Source organism: Mercenaria mercenaria, unplaced genomic scaffold (genome assembly GCF_021730395.1).
Source record: "Mercenaria mercenaria strain notata unplaced genomic scaffold, MADL_Memer_1 contig_2824, whole genome shotgun sequence".
Lineage (NCBI taxonomy): Eukaryota > Metazoa > Mollusca > Bivalvia > Venerida > Veneridae > Mercenaria > Mercenaria mercenaria.
The window spans coordinates 7,282-30,065 of NW_026460907.1; the positions used below are offsets into that span (position 1 = coordinate 7,282).

General features: G+C 35.3%; 1 protein-coding gene across 1 annotated transcript; it reads left to right on the plus strand.

Annotated features, from left to right (window-relative positions):
• The first annotated feature begins 1,604 nt into the window (after positions 1-1,604).
• LOC128552465 (protein mono-ADP-ribosyltransferase PARP14-like) lies at positions 1,605-20,488 on the plus strand. The gene is made up of 6 exons (XM_053533504.1): positions 1,605-1,752; positions 7,998-8,180; positions 11,098-11,201; positions 13,503-13,645; positions 15,941-16,118; positions 16,293-20,488. Exons 1-6 carry the CDS (start codon positions 1,631-1,633, stop codon positions 16,583-16,585), a joined length of 1,023 nt encoding a protein of 340 aa, XP_053389479.1. The 5' UTR covers positions 1,605-1,630; the 3' UTR covers positions 16,586-20,488.
• Positions 20,489-22,784: the final 2,296 nt, after the last annotated feature.

Below are 22,784 nucleotides of genomic sequence, written 5' to 3' on the forward strand. Positions count from 1 at the left end.
TGCGTGCGTGTGCGTGTGTGGTGTCACAAATTTCGTCCGCACTCTTAGTGGAATATTTCTCGTCAGATCTTCACTATATTTGAACAAAATGTGTTCGATCATAAGACCTCGGCCAAGTTCGATAACTAGCCAAATCCGCCTTGGCACTTGGGAACTATGGTTCTTGAATTACCGAAAATCGGCCTTTTTACTCTTGTCCGCGCTCTAAGTCGAACATTTCTCATCCGATCTTCACTAAACCTTAACAAAATATTTTTGCTAATACGTCCTCGGCCAAGTTCGATAATTAGTCAAATCGGCCTAAGCACTTCGGAATTGTTGCCCTTGAATTACCCAAAATCGGCCTTTTTACTCTTCAAACGTATATTTGTAATGAGTAAACAGTATATAAAGACTGACTTACGATTTAGATGATTAGGCAGTTCTGAGAGACGTTCGCATTGCTCAAAAGCAGTTCTAGTCTAACCAGAAATGTATTGTTATGAGCATTTAATATTATATATAGAAGAAAATTTTGAGATCAAGGATCTTGGACCTATAGAGCAGAAACATCAAAGGGACATACCTTAATGGATATTTTCTATTCGGGTGTATTTCATTTTACATTCAGCAGTGATCTGGATTGCTAAACAATGATCCGTTACACTTTTCGCTAAAAATATAGTACATGTGGAACAGGCTGATAACTTTCAAATACATGCTGAACAGAATGCAACTATATGAACTCTGATTTTGACTCGAACTCAGGACCTCTCACACCTAAAGCAGACACTCTACCACTTCGCTATGACAGCAGTATCTATAGCTAGGCAGTGTTAGTGCACCCTTATTCTCTACTCGACTACATTACGTAAACTGGACTATTATTTTGTGACAATAATATAGTAGACGTATAGACTTTGTTAGGTAATGGCAATATCCATGTGAAGAAACAAATATAATCTAATTTTGCCAACATCTTTAATCGACCAAGACTGCCCAGATTTCTCTAACTTGTTTTTTAAAGCATAAACATACTAACAGGCAGTACCAGTGAAATATAACTTACATCGACGTTTTTATTTATATTTTCACTTTGAGCAGCAGACGAACGTTAAAGACTGAGAGCTTTGTCCAAATTTAAGTTTCAGTTTCGGGAGAATTTCAATCGATAGGAAATTACAGTTACAAACTAGAAACCTTTCTGAGTCACACGAGGTCAATCAGTAGTATGCGTGTATATATTTTTTTAAAACATTATACTTACAAATTCAAAGTACCCGAAGAACTCTTGTGCGGTCTCTACCGCGTATCTTAATTATAGTATTTGAGTCATAAAACGTTATGGGATTGTAATATAGGATGCAAAGCAGTGCACTCTGGTATTCTGTTTGAGATTTCACTCAGCCAGACATTGACAAAATTAAAAAATACATAACGTACTGTACATACTTGTTTGTAAGAATTTACTTAATGGCCATTTTTACTGCCATGTCCCATTCTGCTTGGAAACAGGTGTATTATGTCCAATTAGACGGAACTTGTGTTGAATTTAGGTTAATATTTCGGTAACTACTACTTAGACTTGATTTAAACTTCTTCATATTAATTGATGTTTTCACAAGCTTAAATACATTTCTTTATTCAGTTGATGGAAATTCGAGCAATTGCACTCAGATTTTACGTAGACATACAAGTGGAAACAGCTAAGGGTCATATACAAATGGCTGGTTCTGCCTCGAATATCATGTGTGCATCTGATGAGATTCATAGGTATAAAGTTTAAATATATTTATTTTTATCACACATGCTTTTACCGAGCACTCATCCTATGTTTTTTGTACTATTATTGACTTAGCTAAGTTTGTGTCATCAGTGATAATGTCAGCAACCCGTTAGAAAAGAAATATATCGTTTATTAATTGAAAATATGGTATTACTAAACAAAAATAACGGATGACCTGTCAACGGGATAACGCTTTAATTTGATTTTACATGCAAGTTACTATCTCCAGAAGTAATGCAGATATTTAATTGTAACTTCACACGTGTCTTTGGGGTTATAAAACTAGGTAATGTCACCAAGTACCATAACTCTGACCTGCGTTTTGGCCAAATTATGCCCCCTTTTGGACTGATAAAATCCTGGTTAAAGTTTTGCGTGCAAGTACATACAGCTATTACTAAAATTCAGAATTATAGATTTTAAACTTATTTTTTCTTCTTCTAGAAAAAATACCAACCTCTCTGGGTCAAGTCCCATAACTTTGATATGTATTTTGGGCAAATTATGCCCCTCTTCTCGACTTAGAAAATTCTGGTTAAAGGTTTGCATGTTTTTGTTTGTTTTAAGTTACTATCTGCAAATCAAATGCAGGTATTAAATTGAATTTTCACATGTGCCTTCGTGGTTAAAAAACAAGTTGATTGCATCAAGACCCATGACTCTGACATGCATTTTGGTCAAATTATGTCCCCTTTTGAACTTTAAAATTTCTGGTAAAAGTTTTGCATGCAAGTTACTGTCTCCAAAACTAATGCAGATACTGGATTGAAACTCTACAGATATTTTAACATTAAGGGTAATATTTTCCTGCTTCTGGGACAATAACTCGAATAGTCAAGCTTTGGCTGTCTTGCAGACAGCTCTTGTTAAACTAGTAGGATATGGGGAATTTTTGCCAGGCATGTTGTAAACTTATTAATATACTGCCGTAATATTTCGAAATAAGCTGCACACCATTATCATTTTCTAAAAGTAATTACAGCACGATAATACACAGTCAATGATTTGAATAAATTATTTTAACAAAAGTGATATAATAGGTGTCTATCATCGCTTTGTAAGAATATAACTAAAGTTTATATATCATTGAGGCCTTGAATGTTACAAACTTCCAACTATACGCCCCACCCAGCCCTTGGTAGGATGAACCATGCTGTATATTTGTTACTAGAAATATATGTCCATATTCTTTACTATATAAACTATTGATTCTGATTTCTTTTTATATTATCATAATGATTGACATAGCAATCCATTTTGCTTACTAATTTTTGCATGAAAAAGATATTTTGTAGGGGAGATCGGGCATTTTTTTTTCAATTTTCATATTTTATTTTAGTTCATATTTAATTGTACAAAGCGTGATTTTAGTTTAACGTAAACACACGTAAACGATAATATGACTCAACGTGATCATCCTCAAAGAGAATGTATTACTGCATTCATAGAAAAGTTACTGAGCAGACACCCCATAAGCAGGGCAATTGTTATAACAAACGAGGAAAACATGGTTGTTTATTTACCAACATTAATAGTGTAGCAACTTATATCTGTTCATGCAGACACGCTTATACGCAGCGTATAAAGAAAAGTAATAAAAAGATACAGTTTAACAGAAGGTCACTTAAAGTAAAAATCAAAGTTTAATACCTATATAACCAGACAGTGCTCAACGTCTGTTATGTAAATGAAAGTGACATCTGATGTGATCAGTCATGGTAGCAACAATATTAGTCGGTTATATTCACTTCGAAAGAAGGTTCACTCTATAAAATCATCACTTCTAAGCGCTGGACTCAGCACAGAGAACAGTGAAACTGTTGATAGATACTTTGAATCAGCGGTGGAAAAAGAAAATCTTTAAGTTATAGGAAAGAAGCTGTTGCTACAAATGCCAAATACAGCAGAAACAGTGAGAGGAAACGGAACAAGCTCTTTTGCCTCTACTGTGGGTAATTGTTGCATAGTTCAAGGCAACTTATCGGTCTTACGAGGTTTCCACTTCATGTCGAATGAGATGAAGTTAACAGATCACACATGCCTCCGCCTCTGTCAAATATCTTGGCTGTTCATGTTAAAAGTACGGCTAGCAGTAATGCTTTGTGACAGAATTACTGAATGTACTAGTACAGAGCTTGCGTTTGCACATATCAAGTTGATATCATATGGAGCTCTGATGATATCATCTGTTTAAGAAAACTGTTTAAGGTGTGTTCCACCTCGGCATGTCTTACGAATGTATTTGCCCACAATTATCTAAGGGAAAAGTAATCACAATTAAAAGGCATACTGACACTGTATTATGTATGGATTATTGACATACACAGACATTTTCTTGGTATGAACCATAAACCTTTGAAATTAGGGGAGCTGTGGTCTAGTGGAAATTGTGTCAGCCGCTCAATCCAGGGCTCGTGGGTTCGAGCCCCACTTGGGTCATGACCGTGACTTCTCATATGATACCAGTACTGGTTTTTCCAGGAAGCGGACTCGAGAGTGGTTCCAATAAACTTGAATCTTTCATCACAATCGAGCCAAAACAAATAAGTATAAACTAAACCTTTGAAATCCAGGTGTGTCCTGTGATTTGTGTATGGCATGTCTTCGGATTATGCCGATCATTCATACGAGGATGTTTTAACATTCCTCTCAGCATTTCAAAATTACAGGCCGAACATTTCATTGCACGGATGTACGTACAAGTAGAACCATTTCCATGACGGGATCATAACATATATCTATGGTCGCTTTAATGTTCACTGCATTGTTGTAATTGCAACTTTAAATTGAATATCTGAGTGGCAGATATACTAATTTGGTTATTGTTAAATAATGAAATGAGTATTAAGAAAATAAAATGAGTAATTCTTAAATTCAAGTTTTGTTTGAAATATTTGTTGGTCTGCAACAACAACCCAGAATACCATCCGGGGATTGTACCTATACGCATACCAGTTACTACTTTAGAAATTTCAAAAAAAGGTGTAATAACTTCAAAACTGTAAATAATATAAGATATTGTCAACTATCAATTAAACAATTAAAACAGCTCCCTAACAACAATGATCAAATTATGGGAGCGGGCCAAAATGATACACAGTAACAATATACCCCACCCACAATCAATCATTATGTATCATTTTGCCCAATCCGTTCTGAATAACCTTTGACATTGGGTCCTGTGACAAACGTAAATATATAATCTATTTGAGCATCAGTCTTAGAGATTTTCCATTGACATAACCAGTGCTGACATGTTGTAATGAAATATTCGACGAAAGAAGATTCTGAAAAGAGTAGAATCAGAAAAAATACTTACCTGTGTAGAAAACACACTTCTTATTATTAATTCATTGTATTTGATGCCTCCCACTCTAACTATATACAGACAAATTTGATTGTTTATATCTCACTTATTAGGCCATTCGCGACGTAACGATAGAGGCGCGCAATATTTATAGGTTACTAACTTTGTATGCGGATATATGCACGAGTTCTGCAGCAGTTATATTGCGCTCCTAACGTCGTGCAATATTATCCGCGAAAGAATGAGTGCATATATCCACATACAAAGTTGATAACATTTTTATAACATACCCACTATCAAATAATTAATTTATGTCCAAATTATCGTTCTGTGACGAAAGACAGGAAAAATACGAAAAGAATTTCTCCGAAAAAGTTATAAACAAATCAAACTGACGCGCATTTATATTTTCCGCGAAAATGACGTCAGTTGTTGTCGCAACATGCGTGTGGACGTCATGAACGTCACGCGAGTCTTTCCATTACAACGTTAAGAAAACATTCCACGTCCGATATGAAAGCGTTCCACGTCAATATGGAAAATTCTATTATGACTAACAGAAATACTGAGTTAGTAATTCGCTCTGCTGAATAATTCGCAATGATTTTCGCCCGAATTGAATTCTGCTGCAAGACGTTACCATTTCCAGCCCTGGCGTATATAAACAAAGACCTACTATTGGCGCCATGCTTGCGCGAAGAAACAGTTCCATCATATTTGATATAAATTTTACAATAAAGAACATACTAGAATCGAAATAATTTAAAGCAAAATAGTGCTTTATCACTATTAATACACTCGGGCGGTTATACGTCGTCCAAAATAATTTCACGAGGGCTGCGCCCTCGTAAAATTATTACGCCCGACATATAACCGCCCATCGTGTATAGTGATAAAGCACTGTTTTGCTATAAATTATTTCTTAAACCTTGCACGATCGCGGTCCTTTGAAACTCAATGGAAAATAATTTTAATTATGTAATAATAAGAGGTTATTAGATCTGTATCGAGAAATATGCACGATTCTGCAGCGGAAATATTGCGCGACTTTAGGAGCAAAAGAACGAGTGCATATTTTTCGATGCAAATCTAATAATATTTTTATTACATACGCATACTACACTTATAATTATTATATAAAAGATATAATTTGTTCTTCAGATTGAGTAAAATTGAAAATATAGTCTGAATGCATGGAATTGACGTCACAAATGACGTCACGCACCAAATATTAAATTTAAACGTCAATATGGAAAAATATTGACGTTTCAGGTTCCACTGAAACTAAACAGAGTTTAAAAGTAAGTATGTTATAAGTATTACTTTATCCCGTGTATCGTTTTGCCCCGTTCTCCACTACTGTCGGTGCATTTTGCATAAGTATAAATGAATTATGTGCAGCTTCATAGATACAGTTTTATCTCATACTCTTTTCAAAACTCCGTTAAGTTTCAATGAAACCTAAAACGTCAACATTTTCAATATTGGCGTTCAAATGTCGTATCGGGTGTGTGACGTCATTTGTCGCGTCAGTTCCATGTATGTCGTCGCGTTTTAAAGCTTTTTAACGACACTATTTATAGGTAATTAGATTTAGATATACAGATATATTTCTGTGTACTATGTACATATTCATAGCAACATACAGATAACAGTGAACAAGTAGATTAAGATTGGCTAAAACCGACACCTTCTGAATACCGACACCTTTGCGATTTTTCGAAATAATATATACAGACCTAAATTACACTATTGTCTTTTTAATAAAAGTCAGGCAATATTTCCGCTGCAGAACTCATGCATGTTTCTCATACAATCATAATAACGTAATGAGACTTTGTGGCGTTCAAATCAATCAATTAAGCAGTATTGGGACTCCATCTATATATTTCCCTATTCCGTGCCAAAATTGCTTCCAGGCCCCAGTAGATGGATTTCAAAACCCAATGAATTTCGTTTTTGAGGAAGTTCAAAATCTGGTAAAGTGTCCAAGAAGCTAATACATCACAAATAAAGTCAATGAGTATATATCATTATGTATAAAACAGTAAACTTTCAAATCAAATAATGAAGGGAGGCAAATTGTAAAATTTGAGATCCATGTATGATCATTACCATTATATATCAACACCTTTGATGTTTCAAATGGATAGACCTTACAAAAAAAACATTCATCGTTCATCATACATTTACAGCTGGTCTCATCCTTTCATTTTAGTACTTTTAAAGCACGGTGAACTATATAGTGATTAGCCGCAGTAACAGGAAGACTGCAAATGTTTTCCTAAGTCATGGAGTTTAATATTTATGGCTTTAAACTTTACTCAATGACTAAGTAATAAGTACTTCTTGAGGAAGATACAAATAAAATTTTGGGTCATTGTCTTAAAGGTCAAGGTCACAGGGACCTGGCATAATCTCTGATAATATTTTCGTTTCCGGTCTCTTCTAAATTATAATAGCTACGATTTCAAACATTTCACAATGAACACCAACCACTTCAGGAAGTTGCGATTAACGGTCTAAAGTTCAATGTCACAGAGATAAACCTTCTGCTTTACTTTCAGAATATTGCGTCGTAGTGTCGCTTATCAAAATCCCGCACCCATTACACGCAGTGCCAGAACAATAAGATATAATACACATGTATAATGAAGATATAATAATCTACCTTCCTTGTTTTTTAGTTTACTTGCTGTTTCTTGTATTAAATTTTATCAATTTTATATTACTTTAAAAGTCGCAAACCCTAGTAATTGCAGACAAATCTTATTTTAGATGTTTGCTTATTCCGCCCTTTCACATTTTGCTTGGGAACGGGATTTATTATTCCTCGTTTGACGGTGCCCATTTTTGTTTATTGTTTAGCAATTGAAAATAAAGTTTTCTTTGCATTTTCATCTTTATATGTATTTATTGCTGTAGAATAATGCGAGATGCTGTTTCTCTTGAGAATGCAAAAAAATTGGCGGCACGTATGAGTTATCTTGTCCAGTGGAGCTACATAAAGATAGGAGAAACTGGCCAGACACTGCAACCATATGACAAGGATTTGAATTACAAGATAGAAACTGCATACATCTCGAATTCACAAAATGTGAAATTCAGGTATGAGCTGACTATATAATATGTTAAATGTGATAGTAACAACCAAGAATACTAGTATAACACATAATTTTCAAAAAAATATCCCATCCCAAATCAATTAATTCTTTAGCTCAAATAAAGACAGCCTCCCGGTGACAGGTTCAGGATGAGCTATAAGTAGTGATGGATGGTTGAGCGTGCATCATCCCATGTCAACATCTCATGTGCAACTACATGTAATTGGTTTGTAACATCATGGAAACGTCCTTTCTCAAGTTACTTAATCCCCCGCCACGAGTAGTACAGGTTATAGGAACGGTCTCCGTCCATCCGTCCGTAACACTTTGTGTCCGCTCTGTATCTCCTAATCTCTTGAAGAATTTTAATGAAACTGGTCAAATGATCAAGACGTTCAAATTATTCACTTATGAGTCAGCCATGTTGACTCAAGATCAAGGTCACAACTCAAGGTCAAAGGTTTGAGCTTTTCCTTTTGTGTCCGCTCTGTATCTCCTAAACCCCTTGAAGGATTTTCAAATTCATTTATGTCGTCATGCATGTATTCTAAGATATACTTAACAGCGTCAATACTTTCACAAAATTCCATCAACCCTTCACTAACAGCGGCGGAGGGTAAATCTGTCTTTCAAAATGCCTTGTACAAGTGGGAGCACTTGGCACCTTTAAGGGGCCGCTAAAACAAAGACAAATCTGTTTTCAGTATCTTGCCATGAATAGCTGTATAGACCTTCATCAGTACTTTTAGAGGTATCCTGAACCAAATGACTAATTTCATGAACCAATTGATAGATCTGCATTAAACTTGTTCTGTAGCATTGTTAATATCAGGCCTGATTCCACGTTAAAACTTTGTTTTGTTAAAATGAGGGCATTTTGCCTCTATTAGGGACAGCTAGAGTAAAGAAAAGAAAATATTTTAAACAATTTCTCCTAACGAAGGCGTGATGGTTCTTCATCAGACTTGGTCAGTAGCATTGTTATCAAATCCTATCCTAAAGTAATTATTGTTCAAATAGGGGCATTCGACCCATTCTGGAGACCGAACGAGCTAAAAGTAGAAACAGAAATCGCTTTAAGCAACATCTTCCCTTCTAAAGGGCCACACGGCTTTAGATAGAAACACTTTTAATTAGTTCTTCTCATGAGCTGATTGATGGATCTCTAACAAACGTATAAGCTGTAACATTCTTGTAAGGTCCTCTCGTATATTTGTTTCAAATGGAGTCCTTTTATGGCCATTAGAGTTAAAAATAGAGGTACATATTGAAAATTCTTCATAATAAACTTGAACTTGGTGGATCTTCATCAAACTTGGTCAGTAGCATTCTTATTAAGATCTGTTTTTTAAAGGCCTCCGTTGCCGAGTTTTTAAGGTTGCTGACTTGATATCACTTGCCCCACACCGGTATGGGTTCGATCCTTGCATGAGGCATAAAATACTTCATGTAAGAATGCGGGTCTGCTGGCTTATGCAAGGCGGGTACCTCTACCGAAGTACCCGCCCTTGATGAGGGGCACATTGGGTCGTCCTCCAAAATGAAAAGCTGGAAGGTTGCAAAATGACCCGTAATTGCATCGGTGTGATTTAAAAAAAAAAGAAACAACAAATAATAATATGTATTGATTGTCTTGAATATCTTCAAATATGGGCACTGAGTCCCTTCATGTGAGAAACTAAGTTACTAGGTAAAAATGGCAGAATTTATTCAGCATGAATCTTTGTCAGAATATTTGTCTCAGTGACATCTAGATTAGTTAAAAAGTGTTGACTGGAGTTAAATGACAGGTTTAAAATTAAAATTTGCTAGGTCAAATCATTGAATGAGTGGAGATATAGTGTTACCCCTGTCCGTGTGTGTGTGTGTTTGTGTGTTCGGGAAATCGTGGTGTTCGTGTCCGGGCCATAACATCCATAGTCCGATTTCAGAATAATTCGACACAAATGATAAGCATGGGTAGAAGATGTATCATGCGCAACAACCATTCCACTTCCTCAAAGGTCAAGGTCACAGACTTTGGTTGAACTTAGCAAATTTTCACTACATAAGTGGTTTTTGTGTCAGGGCCATAACTTTGACATGCATGGTCCGATTTACTTAACCAATTTTCACTTAATGTATACTGATTATGTGGTCTTTGTGTCTGGTCCATAACTTTGAAACGAATGGTCCGATTTCAAAATAATTTGACACAAATAATAAGCATGGATAGACGATGAGTCATGCTTAAAACCATTTCACTATCTTAAAGGTATAGGTCACAGTCCCTGGCTGAACTAAGCCGATTTTCATTACATATTCATATTACTAAATTTTCTGGTTTTCTCACAATATTTTTTTTTTAGTAAATAGAGCCAAGGGTCCTTCTTTTAGTTGTGAGCAGTACCATGCCTATGGCATTTCTCATGTTGTATGGGCATCCGTGTCGGTGACACATTTATATATATTCGATAGAGAGAATTCTTACGAACTAAATCACCACCAGTGCACGATTTGTACCAGACTAATTACAGCAAAACGCCTAGCACCACAGCAATACCACTAGCCTAGTAAGGTTAGATTCGATGCTGCTTCATATATACACCCGAATTGTTCTACCGTGCATTATATCAATCTTATTCGATGACTTTAATAACTTCAATATGGAAAGACATTATTGTAATTTCTTTTTATCGCATCCTACTGAAACATCAAAATTTCTTCTTTCTTTGGCTACTTTAAACCAAGAAAATTTGACCAACGTCTCCAATACATAAAACGACGTCAACGTCAAAATTTTACATTAGTGTATTACCAATTTTTTACAATGGCGTTATTTTACTCCGACGACGTCTTACTTTATATAAAAGTACTTTGCAATGTTTTGTCAATATTTGTCTTGCTGGATTCGAGTTCAAACGTTTTTTCTTAACTTGTAGCATTGATAAAACCAAATATGTGCTGGATTTCCACAAAATGGAAAAGTACCCTGAGGATGATGCGACTGATGTTTTGAATGTTTTACGTAGAGATATTGTGAAGCGTATGTATTTGATTAATTAATGCAAGAATACATTAGACTATTGTTTCCAATTTAATTATTATGCGTTGCTATAATTTGAGTTCTCCTGTTAAGCAAGGGATGTTCCCTTGGAAATAGAAGGCTGTATAATTACTCGCATCAGCTGATACTGTGACTCGTATCAGCTCACTATACTATTACTCGCAGCAGCTGATACTGTGACTTGGACCAACTGAAACTGCTTCTTCGGTCAACTAAAACTGTGTCGTCTCGGATCAGCTTATACTGTTACTCGGATCAGCTAATGCTGATTCTGTTACATGGATCATCAAAACTGTTACTAGGATCAACTGAAACTGCTACTCGTATCAATTAAGTCATTTGTATTGCTTCATATAGAAAGTAAATATAACCAATAATGAATAAAAATAATAGAATTTTCACTTGCAATTAAAGACAAGCTAACAACAATCTCGAGGGCCAACGTGGTCGGGTTGTCCCTGACTTCCGATCACTAGGGGCATTGAATTCTTCCTGTAAGGAAGCCATCCAGCTGCCCTACGGAAGGTCGGTGGTTCTACCCAGGTGTCCGCTTGTGATGATATAATTTATGGAGAGGCACCTGGGGCCTCCACCATCAAAGCTGGAAGTCGCCATATGACCAATAACTGCGTTGGTACGACGATACATCCAACAACAAAAATGACAAACTTTCTTTAAATTGAATTAAGTCCAGCACGGAGAATTTTCTCAAAGTTTGAATTTTAGAGGTACATGTAGTAAGTGACTGTTGGGTAAAATGAAGAAAAAAGGTCTTTTGTGTTTCTTGCAAACGTTTTCTAGTAGATACATCAGCCGTATTATTACCACCCCCGACAAAGTCGGAGGGATATAATTTTGGCGTTGCCCGTCCGTCCGATCGTCTGTCTTTCCAGTCCACTACTATAGGTCAACAGCCAAAGGGCCATTTGTAAGGGGCCATCTATGGCCAACAATGGCCCCCAATCATCTGCTGGTCAACCAGAAGGGTTTCCCCTACTTTCGGACACATTGTGTAATGGGCTATTTCTTGAAAACACATTTTACCTCTCCTGAGGTCCTATGAGTTACATACAGCAAAACACAAAGGGCCAGGGCCATGGCCCCTTGGTTATAATGGTTATATTCACTTCTGGGTTATTAGAATGGCCCGTAATCCCAGTTTAGCCACACGTCCGTCCTCCGTCCGGAGCCATATCTAGGAAGTGATTGGGAATATTTAAATAAAACTTCTTATACATCTTTTCCGCTTTAAGGTTATGCGGCCCGTCAAGTTTCAGTCAGATTGCCCAAGTAACACTAGAGTTATGGCCCTGGAGTTTCGAGTGTTAATTATACAAGGCACTACAAATATGGCAATTTCTGCATCATACTTTTTGATATATTTGACCTAGAACAATGAAACTTCAATTGAATATTAATCACCATAATGTGGTTGTACACACACTCCACCCAGTCATACCAACCACCGGTCATGCATCCTCCCAACATTTTTTCTTCAATTTAATTTTCCATCAATATTTATAATCAACATGTGAAGTTTTGTATCCTCATCCGTTCACCCCCCCCCCACCGCCACCCCTCCCCCACCCTCCCCCCCCCCAAAAAAAATATTATATATATACCTATATTTTCCCAATCCTTTTTTTAAAAACATGTTAAAACCTTCAACATGTGTAGTTTAACCAACCCACCTCGCCCCCAGCCATGTTCAAGATATCTTACTTAATTGTGTTCTCTAAAGGACATCTGTTCTTTTAAGTTCAAATGTACATGTTAAACAGCAACGCTTGGTGCCAAACTACTCAAAGACAATATTTCGTTCCAGTTACTCTTCAAGTTCACATTTCAAATAACTCCATTTAACTAAGCTTTTTACAGTAAACATATTTCATTCAAAATAATTTCTTTAGTCAGGATCAACGTAACATACATTTATTATGTACACATTAAACATTCTTTTCTGTAAAACAGATTTTGACTAATGAAATTACTTGCTTTTTAGAAACATCCTTAACTTTTTGCCGGATATATTTTTTTGCCATTCCTCACTACAAACCCTTTCGGTGGGGGATACCAATATATCGAATTGGCTTGTTTCATATGTTGTTGCACCTTCATAATATATGCGCTAACAATCATATAAAAGTTGATAAATTTGCATATATAGGCATTTCCTTGATTTGTTCAGCTAATGGTTTTTCGTACTGAGTAAGGTGCTTACAAAAATGATTTTTCTTGTGTTATCGCAGTTGTTATGTACATTATTAAACTGTATTTCAGAGGATGCCTTTGAACCACCAGCACTTTGGGCAGACATGCTCGGAAATCTAAGAGTTGTTTCAGTGCCGGCTACAAGTCAAGAATATCAAAATGTATCACAAAAGTTTGTGTCTTCGGCTGGGGCTGGTTTTACTGTTATTAAGGTATAACATCCTGGATAGAGTAAAACGAATAGATGAATGCTCATAATCTCATGACTGTTTTCTTTATTTTAAGTTATTCTTTATGTAAAAGAATTCAAACCTTTTTGATTTGGCTTTTCTGGTATGATTCTGTTCGGCAAAATGTGTCTGGCGTCGTCTGATGTTTACAGTTTTATTGTTAATATTTAATAATACTAAGTCAGAATGTTTATTGTACAAATTTGATACTGGGGCAAAATGGGGTCAAATGCAGATAATATTTCAAATACTTTTGAATCCAACTTTTTATCCGATCTATATTGAGCCTGGTCAGAATGTTTGACGTAGCTATGCATACGATTTGGTATGTTGTTGTTTGAGTGGTTGGGCTAGCATATGTGGCATCAAGCAGATCATTTTCTCACTTGCCCACTTCTGACATGAATAAGTGGTGAAAGTTTTCTTGATATCCAGTTAATATTCGTATCCAAATTGGTTATTAACGGTTAGGCTTTTCGTTCCCAATACGGAAATGTCACGGTATAGAACTTGAATATTGAAACGGGGAGAAAATGTGTAGGCGACCGCGTTACAGCATTAGAACGGTATTCCGAGGCACCGGGTTCGAGTCCCGGTCTGGCTGCACATTTTTCTCATCCTGTGACATTTGGCACCCAACGTGGGGCTTGACCGCATTACACTGGTTAGTCTCCGACGCCTGTAATAGCATGATTTATAAAGTACCCGCGGAAATTCGAGGACGAATTTCAAAATGTTGGGGAAATATGTCACGGTATAGAACTGAAGAAAATTTGTTGGCGGTCGGGTAGCTCAGTCCGTAGATTATCGGAACGGTATTCCGAGGTCCCGGGTTCGAATTTCGGTCTGGCTTCACATTTTTCACACCCTGTGGCAGAATGAATGAGTGTATATCCACCTCATTCACAAAAACCACACCTAATGGTTTGTGCCTATAGACAGGATTTGGAATGATAAATTTGCATAAATGTTGTGCCCCTTTATGTATTTTCATTTATTCGTTAATGATAGGGGACGGTTACGGGATATTGCCAATCATAACTGACTAACTGACAAAAATCAAGCTACCTAGTTAACGTAAGTGAATATGTGGATGGCAGAAGTGGGCACTAACAGGCAGTTTTGTCCTGTTATGATACTTAAGTAGATAACAAGCAGTTTTGTCACTTGCCAGATAATAACTGAATAAGTGACATTTTTACGAAAAATTTCGAAATAAATAAATGGATATGTGGTTGGCAGAAATATGCCATCATAGAGATCTTTAATGCATGGATACACATGTATCAGGACAAAATACGAATTATCAACGTGGGAAACCCACAGTCGCCCAAACGACAAATGTTGCAAGCTCACTTTGACTAAGTGGTACTACTGTCTCATAATTTTATCAACTTGTAAGCTCGTGAAAATGGGGCAGCGATGATATTAATGCTTGCCTTTTTGAAACGGCAGCGGCAATCTGTAGCAAGTCGTTAAAATTTTCAAGAATAATATATCTAGGTTGAAACAAATATATGTATCATAATCAATACGGTTTTGTTTCGCCAGTTAAATATTTTTTACTCAGTCTGACTGAAGTTGTAAGTTTGTTTTACTGACTGTCCAGCATTTTTGCGAAGCCTGCTGTTATGTATAGCGGACTTTTGAGTATAAGAGATGGAGTGATAATAATGCATCTCTAAAATATACTGGTTGCAGAACTGACTTTCTGAGGTACATTTGTGGTGCATGTTTGTGGTGTTTCTTTTCACCAAACTCTCGTGAAAACCACAGCTATCTGATTAGGACTTAATCATGTGTATATAATTAATGGCAGGCACTGTCCAAAAGCTTTCTAAAGAAAGAAATCTTAAAAGCTCAATGCTTTGGAAAAAAAAAAACTTATATCATTTATTTATAGTAAAAACACCGTCGATGTAACTTATGTTGTAGTTTTCGTCACAAATAATAAAGAGGATCAAAACTATTCGATTAAGACTGAATCAGTGTGTATGTAAACAATGACTGGCATTGAAAAAGGATTGATTTTGAAACAAACGCTGAATAATTTGCAAAATATGTTCTTCTGATCTATATTAAGAATTCTCAGATGTCACTTTCCTTCCAACATTTTACTGATTGATTAACAGTCACCATCAGCGCTTTGAGCGCTTGATTCCTATTTGAAAGAGTCGCCTTAGGGTATCTAAAGCCTTCCGCGATTGTTCTAGTTTGAAATGAAACATGGAAAGATACGGATTTTCAAACTATTACACATTATTCATGTTGATTTAGGTAGAACGTGTGCAGAATAAGACACTTTGGGCTCAGTACCGGGCAAAGAAGAAACAGCTTGATGATCAGAACCCACCCAATACTAAAAATGAAAGATTATTATGGCATGGCACAGCAATGGAAATAGTAGACAATATCAATGCATATGGATTTAATAGAAGTTACTGTGACAAAAATGGTTCGTAAAACGTAAAAACTACTTTTCATGTGCATTAAAATTCAAAATGTTGTTCATAAAATTGAACAAATTTTAATGAGTAGAACACTTCTTAGAAAGTCTTGATTGGGTTTTTATTAAGATCTTGAAATAAATTTCTTTTTTATTCAGGCGTTCTATTTCATATATTTTCAGCCACGATGTTTGGTAACGGCGTATATTTTGCAGTAAGTGCACGGTATTCATGTACAAATACATACCCCCGACCTGATCCTAGTGGCGTGAAGAGGGTGTACTATTGTCGTGTGTTGACAGGGGAGTTTACACAAGGCAAACAAGGAATGCGTGTAACGCCTAACAAAGGTGGCGCTGGGAGCACAGCCTTATATGACTCTGTTGTTAATAGACCAGGCTCTCCAGGAATGTTCATCATATTTCACGACACTCAAGCCTATCCAGAGTATCTTATATCATTTAAGCCGCAGTAAAAAATCCATGAAAATATGAGGAGAAATAATGACGGTGTATGGTTCAGCCATCTTTTTACTCTGCTTTCAGGTTCAGTATATTCTAATATTTGTAAACTGTGACAATGATCAGCATGTATTTCATAGTGCTGTATTACATTTGACACATTGGATAAATTTGAATCTTGTTGCCTGGTCAAAATAATTGAAAAAATGATACTGGCATTGGTCCGTTACAATGCAAAAATGTAATTGTTCTAAATGAAAATGTTGTAAACAGAATAATAAGAACCAAATTACAAACAATTTGTATAAATATATCAAGTGTTATGTATAGCTGAAGTATTTGGTATAGTTAAGGTAACAATGCTGATCCTATTTAATATAATTCGATGTTCGTTTACAATTGTTTATTGTAAGCACATGGTAAAAGCTATTCACATTTTATCGGTGCGTTAATTTATCACAGGTGTTTGAAGCTCAATGAAATATATGTGCAGGTTAGATCTCATGAAGAATATATTAGGTGGGTGGGATATGGTAATGCATATATTTATCATGCAACTACTATGCAAAGTACCTGATATCACCTGCCTGATATTTTATTGACCTGATATAAAAATTAAGCCCCTCACATATTTTACGGACTAGTTTTTACATCATTCAAGATTGAATTATTTTACAGAGTCCAGTTTCGAATTTGCACATGTTTTTCTAAATAGATTCTATAATCTCAACAAATTTCCTCGAATGTGGTTGTCTCTAATTTTATCACACAACAATAGCACTGAATGACGTCACTGTGAAACGTTCATCATGACATCACAATGTTTACATGGATCGATTCTTTGAAATGTTTACAATACACTTGACAATGTATGATATATTATTCTTGATTTATGCCTAATTTAAGGCATGCACATTTTATTAAGTATTAGCAGAAGTATTTGTGTTAATTATTATTCTTGGATCAGTTAATTATAATTCTTGGATCAGTGTTAATTTAGTGATTTTAAAATCTTTAAAGTATCTCAGAGACTCTGACCTGAGTCTGGAAATGGAAGTGAAATTTTCAGCGCTTTGGACATGTAGATGTCGGAGTCAAATGGTTCATACTATAGAAAAAAAAAGTATGTTCTGGTTTATTCAAGATCATGATTTTTGATTTTTTATGCAGGTAAGAGTTTATTTCGTTGTTATTTTTATAACAAGAATATCAGAAAGTCAATAAACTTTGTCGGAGTTGAATTCAATATGGCTGCCGTATTGTTTCGTTCAGATGTTTCAGGGGTGGATGAATGTTCAAATCCGTAAAATATAAATTTAATTTTTTGCTTCAGTAGACATTTTTTACTGAATAAGTGATGAAGACATATGTTGCTCTAAGCAGTTTGTGTGAGTTTCATGATAAATAGAATAACAGGCTACTGTCTTTTGATATCAATGTTATCAGGTCTCGGCTGATATGGGTGGAAGGAGTTCGGTTCCCTCACCCCTTCCAGCCCATATCAACCTCGACTTGATAACATTGATATCAAAAGACAGCTGATGTCTAAAAACTGTGTGTCTTCAACATTGATTATAAAGAATTGTAATATGTAAAATTCTATGTATGTATAACATTGTACCTGAACTGTAGTGTACTCGTTAAATAAACTCTCTGTTCTGTTTTTTTCTGTTAATACTGCAAAATTATTGTACTGACACATGCATTTCTCCCAATATCTAACATTTCATCAATTATTGTGCGTACAAAATACCTTCATTTGTACATCGCATCAATAGGTATTTTGGGGGTGTTTTAATTGATTTAACTAAATTAATGCTCGCATTAATTGCCGTTGTTGATTATTCCATAAAGGAATTTAATTGAACAGAAGAAGCCTTTAACCCCTCTTCAGTTATTTTTATGGTCGGTGCCGAGCGTTAAATGTATCATAGGTAAGTCCAAATAATTAGAGGGAGGTTCAAATGATTTAGTCTCTGTTAATTTGGCATTCCATACCTTGGGATAAGCTCTGTATTGATTAACATTTTTTGTCTGTTCTTAAGTTTTCGCCAGATATTGTATATCGATAATCGTTTCAATTTGTAAAAGTTTAATGAAAAAAAAATGATAAAATAGAATATCTGTAGAATAAATTGAACGATTCACCTGCGAAGTCGGAAAAAATTGTTAAAATCACGAGCGTTTAACGCTAAAAAGGCGCAAATCTATTGTTGCCGCTAAAGAGCGCTTCGGCGTCAAAACTATATCTGGTTCAGATATTTATTAAAAAGATGCACCATGTGAAAGGGGATGCATTTCCGTTTACTTATACCGAATATCATCACATTCTTTATAGCATGCTTACCTCTGGTGATTATATGAATTCATTTGCTTTTATGTCATAAGGTTAAAGAAAAGGTCATTGTCAGAGAATACTTTAAAATTACACTCCTAGTTACTAGTACCTCAGACTGGCCATCATATTGGGCATATGTGTTTTGCTGACTGCACGTGTCACTATCATAGTTATCTTTACAAAGGGTGTTAACAATTTCGTACTGAATACAGTCCTGAGTTTTTTTTTGAGTTTTTTTCTCTCACTTTCTTCAAAGCACTTCTGTGTACATGTATTTTGTAAATTTTTGAAATTTGAAAAACGCCTGATATCTTACAATTTATGCTTGTTTACTTATAATATCATATTCATCATGCAATTAAATAAGGGACCCGTAATGATTACCGGAAATATCCGTTTGATTATACTTAAGAAATGCTTTTTTTCGGTGTTAAGGCGAAATGAATGACAGAATAGGATCGGCAAATCCATGAGTCGCGCTAGCAATTCATATATAATTTGCTGATCCTATTCTGTTGTTCCTATTGCATGAACTCCGAAAAAAAATTATTTTCTTATATTTACACTGTATGTCCTTTACATTTGTATACAGGATTATATTACAAATTGCACATATTTTGTTGAACTTAACATTAGTCAGTTTCCACCAGATGGAACAACTGTGATGTCATCTAAGGAACGTTCTCCCTGACTCTACGCTGAGTTCGCCAAAACATCGGCCCGTTATCACTAAGCAGCTTTGACGTTACTTTGGCGCCTTTATTTTAGCTGTTCATACAAAACGGGAAAAGAATAGGGCGAATGTAAATATATGTATTTTAAATAAATTGGAATTTCCTAGCAGCTATGAACATCCTAGCACTATTGAGAAAATATGATCGCATGGAACTTGCCTGGTGTGATTACGGGTCCACTACCTGCAGTGTGTTTAACAAAGGATGAATGACATTTTGCGATTGCAAGAAGTGTTAAATGTAATGTAATTTTTACTTTTACTATATCTTATGTGCGGAAAGAAAAAAAAAATTCGTATGAACATATTGGCATTGCGATATCAAGGACGGTCCTTTCCATAAGATTGCACGCGCAACATGACGCCATTAACAAAAAAAATGACTCGACACCACTTTATTGATTTTCATAGAATTTAGCGCTATTTTAAATAGAAGCAAGGAACTGTATTTCTATCCGGAAGATGAATATTACAACAGAACGTGGATGAGTCTGTTTTGCCGTTCTATTTATATTTTTAATAAATATTTGTTTTTCTAGTTCTCAAGGAAAGCAGACCACCTATTTTTATAGTAATCTACGGCAAGGAAATGTAAATATAAGAATTAGATAAAGCTATACATGGATTTGCAAGTACCAATGCTGTTTATAACCGTATAAATAGGAGTTAATTCTTAAATTAGTGGTAATGACATAAGATAATGAATGTAACGATATATATTTTGAAATAATTCTGTATTTACATTTTTCTTGTATCTGTATGTCTAAAATATTTATCTTCAGTAATTAGAATAAGTGTTACTATCTGCTCTATTTGGTATTTACAATTAAACGCTCTTTCAAAAGATGTAGGCGATTCTTTTTTCTTTCGTGTTTCCTGTCACGCCCAGTGAATTCAATAGGCGCATATTGCTACATTCACAGTTCATGCAGAAATGAGGAAGGGGTGAATATTTAAGAAATTGATGTGTGTGTGTGGCGGGGGGGGGGGGGGGGGGGGGGGGGGGGGGGGGGTAAAAACATTATTAAATTGATATAATACTGATGGATAACTGTAATATTCAGTACTTTGTGGATAAGAAAACAGAGGTCTTTTTTGAATATACATTCAACACAAAATATTAAGCCTTTGTTTAAGGAAAAAACAGATTTTTTTACAATACCAGTGTAGCAAATAATATTATAAGGAGGAACTTTTCTTTCTACCACACACGGTTTTCTTAAACATGAAAAAACAAACAAACAAAAAAAAAAACGCCCCGTTATCTCAACTCGGGATGGACGCCGTCTTTGCTCATTGATACAAAATGTAAACAAAACAAAATCAGAGTGGAATTAGCAATGCAAGGTCATAACATGACATTCTACACAATGAATACCTTAGCACAGATATCTAAGATGATACACAGGTCTGGTGGGTTAAATGCATAGCGCTGATCACTTGAAATTGATCTTGTAAAAAAGGTTGATTTTAGTTTCTTTACCATGTTTACATGGTTTTTAATTTTCCCACGACTTCTCGGCGATTCACTGCAAAAAGTATTACTGCGCTGGACGAACGGTAACTCTAATCATCAACGGGAGACAACTTAGGTGTCAGCATGTGTATGGTTTTTTTAAAAAAAAACTGTCGATGTTTATAATTTCTTATCAAATAACAAATTCTATTCAGAAAATCCGTCTTTAAAATCTGAAAATTATTAATTTCTATGGACATTTATCAAAAAATATTACTTCCAATGGACTATTTTGCGAATCGAACTCATTTCCGCTTTCAGTTGTGAGGCACCTCCGTTATTCTTTTAAACAACAATAACAAAACACGAAATGAATTAATAAACCACATATAAACCGACTGCTATCAGATCAGTGTAAGTGTAGTTGTTGTTGCAATATCATACTTGTTCATTACGTTATGAGATAAAGTTTTTCTTGAACTGCATTATCAATTAATTACGTTTAGATTGTATTGCATTTACAACTTGTCCAACCACAGCAGTCTCGTGCAACTCGTGCAAACAGAGTTATGAAAAGTATGATGGAGAGTTCAATGACACATTATAAATGACATTATATTGAGGATAATTGTATATTCATGGAGTTTTGATCATTGATATTCCTGCTGTGTATTATTAAGTTTTGTGAATGTGATAAGAAAGTTAAATTTTGCATACGACCTCTCAAACAAATTTCATAATTTATTTTAAGGATTTTTAAGACAGTACATTTTCAATAGCTTGCTGAATGTTTTTTAATATTAAAGTGCATTAAAGTTCATGAATAGCAAGTTGAAAATTAATAATGGAACCATTACTAGTCCCTTAATGCAAGCCACTCGACTTCTGTAACAATAAATGTTTAATGTATTAAGGGGAATATACTCTTTTAGTTTAGAAATGTGGCCCTCCTTGACCACCATATCTTTTCATATGCACTACTATGGGCGCGTTCGGCATACTTAGTCGAGCTAACCCGAGTCACCCTGGGTATAACTCGAGTATCACTCGTGTAACCCGGGCGATAGTAGTTGTGTCACCCGAATTCTACCCACCTCCTGAAGCTGGGAAAGTCGGGTGATCGTATCCGAATGCATTAACACTTTAAACAAGGCGTCTTTGGTACACTTGTAAAAGTTTGGGTGCAGTTACTATGAAGGCTTTATCTCAATAACCAGAGATGATATTGAATTGAAACTTCAAACAAGTCTTTGCGCTCATCAGACCTACCAAAATAATCAAGTTAGATAACTCCTGATCGAATCTTATGTAAATTATGGATCTCATTTATAGACATATTGCTTTGAAACCTATTTTTAATTTTTAAGGTCATTACCTAACCGCAGATTATCAAGTCCCATTACTCTTATATGTAATTTGACAAAATTATATCCCTTTTGGACTTAGAAAATGCAATTTAAAGTTTTACATGCAAGTTAGTATATCCAAACTAATGCAAATGTGTTTGGTTAAAACTTCACACATTTCTTCGGGTCTGTAAAATAAGGTCATATCAACATATCACAAGCCTCATAACTCTTACTTGAGTCAGACCCCTTTTTAGAGTTAGATTTTTGCATGCAAGTTTTTTTTTAAACTAATGTAGAATACTGGATTGAAACTTCACACATGTCTTCCATGTTGTAA

Coding starts and splice junctions, on each gene's coding strand:
- LOC128552465 (XM_053533504.1), top strand. CDS start 1,631: ATGGAAATTCGAGCAATTGCACTCAGATTTTACGTAGACATACAAGTG. Junction 8,181..11,097: donor TCACAAAATGTGAAATTCAG/GTATGAGCTGAC, acceptor CTTAACTTGTAG/CATTGATAAAACCAAATATG. Junction 13,646..15,940: donor CTGGTTTTACTGTTATTAAG/GTATAACATCCT, acceptor ATGTTGATTTAG/GTAGAACGTGTGCAGAATAA.